The 7,148-nt window shown below is 40.9% G+C and overlaps 1 protein-coding gene across 5 annotated transcripts in view; it reads left to right on the forward strand.

The window, feature by feature from the left end:
• Positions 1 to 7,148, forward strand: part of PCM1 (pericentriolar material 1) — an 87,804-nt gene that overhangs the window by 69,294 nt on the left and 11,362 nt on the right. For all 5 annotated transcript variants that reach the window (XM_015565315.1, XM_006753787.2, XM_015565306.1 and 2 more), the window contains 2 exons: positions 4,425 to 4,559; positions 6,692 to 6,889. In XM_015565315.1, coding sequence (XP_015420801.1) covers positions 4,425 to 4,559; positions 6,692 to 6,889 — 333 coding nt within the window. The remainder of the gene's footprint in view (positions 1 to 4,424; positions 4,560 to 6,691; positions 6,890 to 7,148) is intronic.

Here is a 7,148-nt window from a genome sequence, read left to right on the forward strand (position 1 = left end):
CTCCACCCCCTGTCACACACAGAGCAGGGCCCGTGGGGTGGGAGGGGGGCGCTGCACCCTGTCACACACAGAGCCACAGGGCGATCAGGGGGTTTGGGCGCTGCCCCCTGTCACGCTGATCCCGGTGCCGGGAGGCATATTACCCGCCCTTTTAATAGGATAGAGGCCTGGTGCACGGGTGGGGGCCGACTGGTTTGCCCTGAAGTGTGTCCTGGATCAGGGTGTGGGTTCCCTTGGGCGTGGGGCGGCCTGGGCGAGGGGCCTGTGGTGGTTTGCAGGCTGGCCATACTTCCATGGGGTGAAGATCCCTGCTGGGGGGTCGTGGCCAGCCTGGGTGAGGAGCTGATGGCTGTTTGCAGGCGGGCCAAGCCCCCCAGCAGGGACCCTCACCCCATGAGGGTGTGGCCAGCCTGGGTGAGGGGCTGACGGCTGTTAGCAGGCTGGCCACACCCCCTTCAGGGTGAGGGTCCCCACTGGGGTGCCTGGCCAGCCTGGGTGAGGGGCTGAGTGCTGTTTGCAGGCTGGCCATGGCCCCGGGCAACCTAGGCTCCCAGACCCTCCTTGAGCGGAGGCCACAGCAGCTGCAAGCAGGTATCTGGGATTTATTTATCTTATATAATTGAAACTTTGTAACCTTGAGCAGAGCCCACAGATGGCCAAGGCAGGTGGGAAACTTGGCTTCCTCCATTGCCAGGGGCAACCCAAGCCTCCTGTTTGCTTCAGCTCTGTGGCCACCGCCATCTTGGTTGGGTTTATTTGCATACTTGCTCCTGATTGGCTGGTGGGCGTGGCTGGTGGGGGTAGCAGAAGGATGGTCAATTTGCATGTTTCTCTTTTATTAGATAAGAGGATATATATATAGATTGTTCCTCAGAGAGAGTATGAAATTGGTAAGCAGTACTATTAATTTTGTTTAATAACAATGAACAGGGCAGAGAAAAAAGTGCAAGAAATAGAAAGTGGGCCTAGCTGAGCAGCTAAGTTGGTTAGTGTGTCATCTGGTATACCAAGGGTTTGGGTTCTACCTCTGGTCAGGGTCAGGGTACATATAAGTAACCAGGGTCTGTGTAGGCATGTGCGCTGCGCTTCGTGTTCACTTCCCACTGGGTGAGCACTTTCTCTGCCTACCATCCTGCTGCCGGTGCCAGGCAGTCCAGTGGCCGCCAGCAGCCACTTGTGCCCCATAGCAGAACACCTCAGGTCAACCCATCCCCTCTTTTGTCACTCTGCCCAGTGGCTGGACACTGTCATCTCCTATCGCGTGACCCACTGGACAAAATGGGGATAAATTGAGCATATGAAATTAGGTAAGTGGAGAAACTCTAGGTAACCGTATCTCCTCACTCTGAAAAGGTGTAGCTTTTCCTGAGGAAGTGTAAGTTTCTACTCCCCTAAAACAAAGTCATAAAAACAGACACCATCTCTTCTTTGTCTTTCTTCCCTTCTGTTCCCTTCCCCGGGATAGGAAGGACCTGTGCAGGGCGACTGGAGGGAGGATGATAAAGCTTAAGTGAAGGGTTACAAATTCCGGTAATGCTGGCCTGGGTAATTAGGACTGACTCTTCCATAGAAAATGTAGCTGGATGGAATGTTGAGAAAAGAAAAGCATTCCAAAGAGCTAACAGGAGTGAAGAATTAGGGATCCAACTCTAGAGAAGCAAGAGGTAGTTTGTAATTCCAACACTCAGGGCTGCCTTCGCCTGAAGCCATTTGTTGCTGGAAGGAGACCCATGTGAATCTCAGCTGTGAGGTCGGTGGACATGCAGTATAAGGGGTACAAGTGTAAACATGCTGAAAGCTGGGATTCTGAGTAATCACCCCACATTTGGACTGGAACCCCAAATGAAACCACCTTCAAGAAAATGTTGAACTGGAAATGAATATGTCTCTCAGATTCAGCTCGTCTTGGAGGTATAGGGAACCTCAGCCTTCAAAATCTACAATATTGATCAGGCTGGTGGTGTGCCCAGGTGACTGACAAAAGCAAATGAATATAATCTTTAGAGAAATGTAATATCTCAGACATCAAAGTATTCATGCACATGTACCCCTTTTCTAGTAACTTCCAGCACATTTTCAAAGATAGCAGGTATACAAGGAGACATCCTGAAAAGAACATGCAGAAATAATAGACAACAAATAATGACACAAACACTTCAGATACTGGAATTATCAGAGAGAGTATAAAATAGCAATTTTTAGAAGTTGATTACATTTTTATTGATTTATTGATTTTAGAGAGGAGAGATAAAGAAACATCAATTTGTTGTTCCACTTATTTATGTATTTACTAGAGACCCAGTGCACCCTCTCACATTCCGGGACTGCTGGTTCCCAACTGCTCACCTGCCTGCCTGATTGCCCCTAACTGCTTCTGCCTGCCAGACTGATCACCCCTAACCACTCCCCTGCTGGCCTCATTGACGCCTAACTGCTCCTCTGCTGGCCTGGTCGCCCCTAACTGCCCTCCCCTGCTGGCTCAGTTGCCCCCAACTGCCCTCCTCTGCAGGCTATCTTGTGATGGCCATCTTGTGACCACATGGGGGCGGCCATCTTGTGCGAGGGTGTGAGAGTCAATTTGCATATTACCCCTTTATTATATAGGAGGATTGGTTGCTTCTTGTGTGTGCCCTGACTAGGGATCAAACCCACAATCTTGGCATCATGGGATAATGCTCTAACCAACTGAGCTATCTGGCCAGGGCTCTTAGTATTTTCAAAGAGATAAAAGACAAGTTTGAAAATATCTGCTAAAACAAGAAACCTTAAAAATTTGACACAGACTTTGAAAAATAACCAGTACGTTGATCCAAACAAAACATTTGCAGTTTTAGAACATTCCCACACTTTGAGAACCACTGATCTAGGTTAACAAAAATACAGCTATTTTCAAGGGACGATATGCTTGTTTTGTTTTTCAATCAACACTCTTCCATTTTATTCACACTCTTAGCCAATTTTCCAGCAATATCCTTAACTATGTCAGACAACATTTTAAGGAACGTATAGACCAACATAGTAACAAGGATGGCAAGAATGAAAATGATATTCAAACTCAATGTACACATTTTATGTCAGTCATACCTTAATAAAATGTTTTTTAAAAAGAAAAAAAAGTAACCAATGAATGCATAAATAAGGGGGAAAATCTCTCTCTTTCTCTCCCTCTCCCTTCCTCTCTCTAAATTCAATTAGAAAAGAAAGAGAGAAAGAAATGGAAAGTGAAGGCAAGACTTGTACCAGAGAGAGCACTCTTTTACATTTTAATTTAAATGGAAATTTAAAAAATTAGATATGAAAAGCCAGTCTTCTTTTCATTCAGATACAGCAAACTACAAAATATGTTGTAATTGGTCTCATTTCTTAAAATCTACTTGTACTTTTCAATGTGTAAGACAGTGACAATGGAAAGCTAACCCATCATTTAGATTGTAGCAAGTTTTTTTAAAAATATTTTATCGATTTTTTTACAGAGAAGAAGGGAGAGGGATAGAGAGTTAGAAACATGATGAGAGAGATCGATCAGCTGCCTCCTGCACGCCCCCTACTGGGGATGTGCCCGCAACCAAGGGACATGCCCTTGACCGGAATCAAACCTGGGACACTTCAGTCCGCAGGCCGATGCTCTATCCACTGAGCCAAACCGGTTCGGCTGTAGCAAGTTTTAACATGCTTCTAAAGCAAGATCAAGGAAGCCCTAACCGGTTTGGCTTAGTGGATAGAATCGATGTTTCTAACTCTATCCTTCTCCCTTCCTCTCTGTAAAAAATCAATAAAATATATTTTTAAAAAAAACAAAAACAAACAAGATCAAGGAAAAGAGACTGTGTACTAGGTCTAGTGGTAAATTCTCTTTAAGGCCAAAGTGGCCTAGTGGTAAATTCTCTTTAAGGCCAAAGTGGCCTGTTAAAAAAGTTAGGACAGTGGTTCTCAACTGGGGGTCATTTTGACCCTCAAACATTTAGAAATGTCTAGCTACATTTTTAGTTATCAGGGCTTGGGAGGGTGGAGGGCACTACTGGCATCTAGTGCATAGAGACCAGATGCAGTAGTGCCAATTGAGAAAGCCTGAGGATGGTTGTAAGAGTAGTTGAACTCAACTGCAGACAGGAAAACAGACAATGTGGAAACTATGGCATGAGTCATTCTGCTTAAGGTACAGAAAAAAAGTGATGAGAAGATTTTTATCAGGCAGTTTCTTTTACTGGCTATTATCTGCTATGTTGAATCAAAATTTGCAAACCTCTTGACGTGTATAGAGGGGGCTTGGGGAGTTGGCTATTCTTATGAATAAATTATTCCAAATGTATATCTGAAAGTTGAAAAGCATCTATTGCAAGAAAAATAAAATCTCATATTATGTGGATTGATTTTATTTGAGCGATAGGTAAGTTTATATCCTAACCAGCTAGGACTTTCCTCAGGAGCACATGGATGAAGTATGCTCTTCTCAGCTTCTGACTTCAGTAAGACGCATGGTGTTGACCCTGACCCAGGAAAATGATGAGAGCAAAGAGTTTGTAAAGTTCTTTCATAAACAGCTTGGAAGTATATTACAGGTAAGAGTTTATACTTGTATGACATAAATATGTACCACCCGATTAGGATTTTTTTTTGCCATTTCAGGCATTCTACATTTAAGTAGCTCTCCATCTAGCATTTATTTGTGGTGACATTTTAATACTTTTTAGGTTATTCCTTTACCTGGTTAAAAAAATTGTATTAGGGCCTGTGTCTTCATTTAATTTTAATGATCATCTCTAAGGCCTCTCCCAACTCTAATAACATTTTGTTTTGATTTTTTTTCTTACTAAGAAATTTCAAGTTTGAACTGTGAAAAAAAAATTGTTTAGGTGTGTATATTTTTATTGATTTAAGAGAGGAAGGGAGAAGGAAAGAGAAATAGAAACATCAATAATGAGAGAATCACTGATCAGCTGCCTCCTGCATGCCCCTCCGTGGGGATCGAGCCTGCAACTTGGGCATGTGCCCTAACCAGAATCAAACCCAGGACCCTTCAGTCTATAGGCTGATGCTCTATCCACTGAGCCAAACTGGCTAGGGCTGTTTGAAAAATTTTTATCCTGTTTTCTCAAATAATTTTTTATCAATCTGGGAAATTTTTGAAGCTAGAAACCACCTGTTGATTGTGGAGACTTCTTAGACTGTAATAGTAACCTAAATTATGTACAGTAGTGATTTTCAAGGAGGCGGGGGTCATTTTCCCTCCAAGGAGACATTTAGCCATGTTTGTAGACGTTTTATTTGTCACAACAGGCAGGGAGGCATCCAGCATCTAGTGAGATGTTAATAGTGCTAAGGCTGAGAGAATCCTGTGTTAGGTAAGGGTACCTTACATACTCCATATAATAAAAATCTCTATGATTAAATTCATCTGTGTATTTTCCCACTGAGATAGTTCTATGATGTGTATTGTTATTCCAAACTAGAAAATACATTTTAAGAATGTTTATTACAAAATTTTTCTATAAAATTTTTCCTTCCTATTACTGTGTTTAAGTTGATTTTACAAACAGCATTATTACTCTGCTATTTTTGTTTTAGTGTTTGTTTGTTTTTTCGAGAGAGAGAGATAGAGAGAGAGAGAGAGAGAGAGAGAGAGATGGAGAGAGAGAGAGAGAAACATTGATGAGAGAGGACCATCGATAGGCTGCCTTCTGCACCCTCTACTGGGGAACGGGCCTGCAACCTGGGCAGTTCCCTGCCTGTAAATCGAACCTGTGACCTCATGGGTTGACACTCAACCTCTTAGCCACACCACTGGGCACTTTGCTAATTTTTAAAACCCTAAGCTTGATGCAAATTTCCATCACTATAATTTTCCATTTTTTTATTTGGACTAAAGTATAAATTATATGTAGTTTTTAAATTGTCCTGGATCTATTTAATATAACTAACATATAACCTATAAGGTATATAAGACATCACTGGTATTATCCATTGTTTAAGAATGCTTAAGGTAATTTTTAAATAAATGTATTTTTATAAATTTAGTTAGCTTATTTCTACATGAAGAAATAACTCCCTTTTAGAATCAGGTTAAAAGAGTAATTTAAATACTTTTTGTTTATCAAGATCCATGCAGTCCTGCCTCAATTTTCCCTACTATAATCATAATTCTGGGAAAATCCCAAAGTATAAATTTGGAAATAAGATTTTTTTTTCTACATCTCAGAAAATCTGCTTTTCTTTTATCCTACTCCTGATTTATTTTTTTCACAAGGGGACTCATGAAGAATAAGGCTAGTGTACATTAAATCTTTCTTAAAGTATTGAAAGTTTTTCATGAGCTAGAGCTTAAATTACTTTTTTCTTATGAAAGGTACCACTATTTGTACTTCTTTCCATGATTGTATTAGATAAGATAGTTTTTGGAGGGAAGGGACACCAGATATAATAGTTATTTGCCTGTTTTCTAAACAGCATAGTTCATATTTTTAGGAAGAAAAAGATAAGAGGCTTTATTAAGAAGTGTCTGAAATATAGCAGACTTGTTCATTTGATGATGTATTTCAGTTTGAATAGAGTTGAGGTTTTTTTCAATACTAAAAAGTAATAAAATTGGTGGTTTTGGTTTTTTTTACTAGATGACTATTATAATTTAGATTTGTATTGCTCTATCCACAGTTGACATTCACTGTAAACTTAAAATATTTGGTTATTTCAATAGGATTCACTGGCAAAATTTGCTGGAAGAAAACTGAAAGACTGTGGAGAGGATCTCCTTGTAGAGATATCTGAAGTGTTGTTTAATGAGTTGGCTTTCTTTAAACTCATGCAAGATTTGGATAATAATAGTATGACTGTTAAACAGAGATGCAAAAGAAAAATAGAAGCAGCTGGAGTGATACAATCTTATGCCAAAGAGGTAAAGAGCATTCATTTTTAGAAGTAATCATAATTAGCCTATAAATATAGTTATCATTATTCATAACTAAAATCATAGTTGACCTCAGAAAAGCCATTTTTGCCGGGAGCCGGTCCATCCTTGCTGTTTCAAGGGACCTGGCATATATGGCATACTATTCTTAATATGTTTGCTCACCTTCTTGGCACTATGTGTTTTAACCAAGGTCACCTCTCCAAGAAAGGTTGTTTCCCCAGGTAGGGATTTTTCCCTGAAGTTA

Source organism: Myotis davidii, unplaced genomic scaffold (genome assembly GCF_000327345.1).
Source record: "Myotis davidii unplaced genomic scaffold, ASM32734v1 scaffold71, whole genome shotgun sequence".
NCBI lineage: Eukaryota > Metazoa > Chordata > Mammalia > Chiroptera > Vespertilionidae > Myotis > Myotis davidii.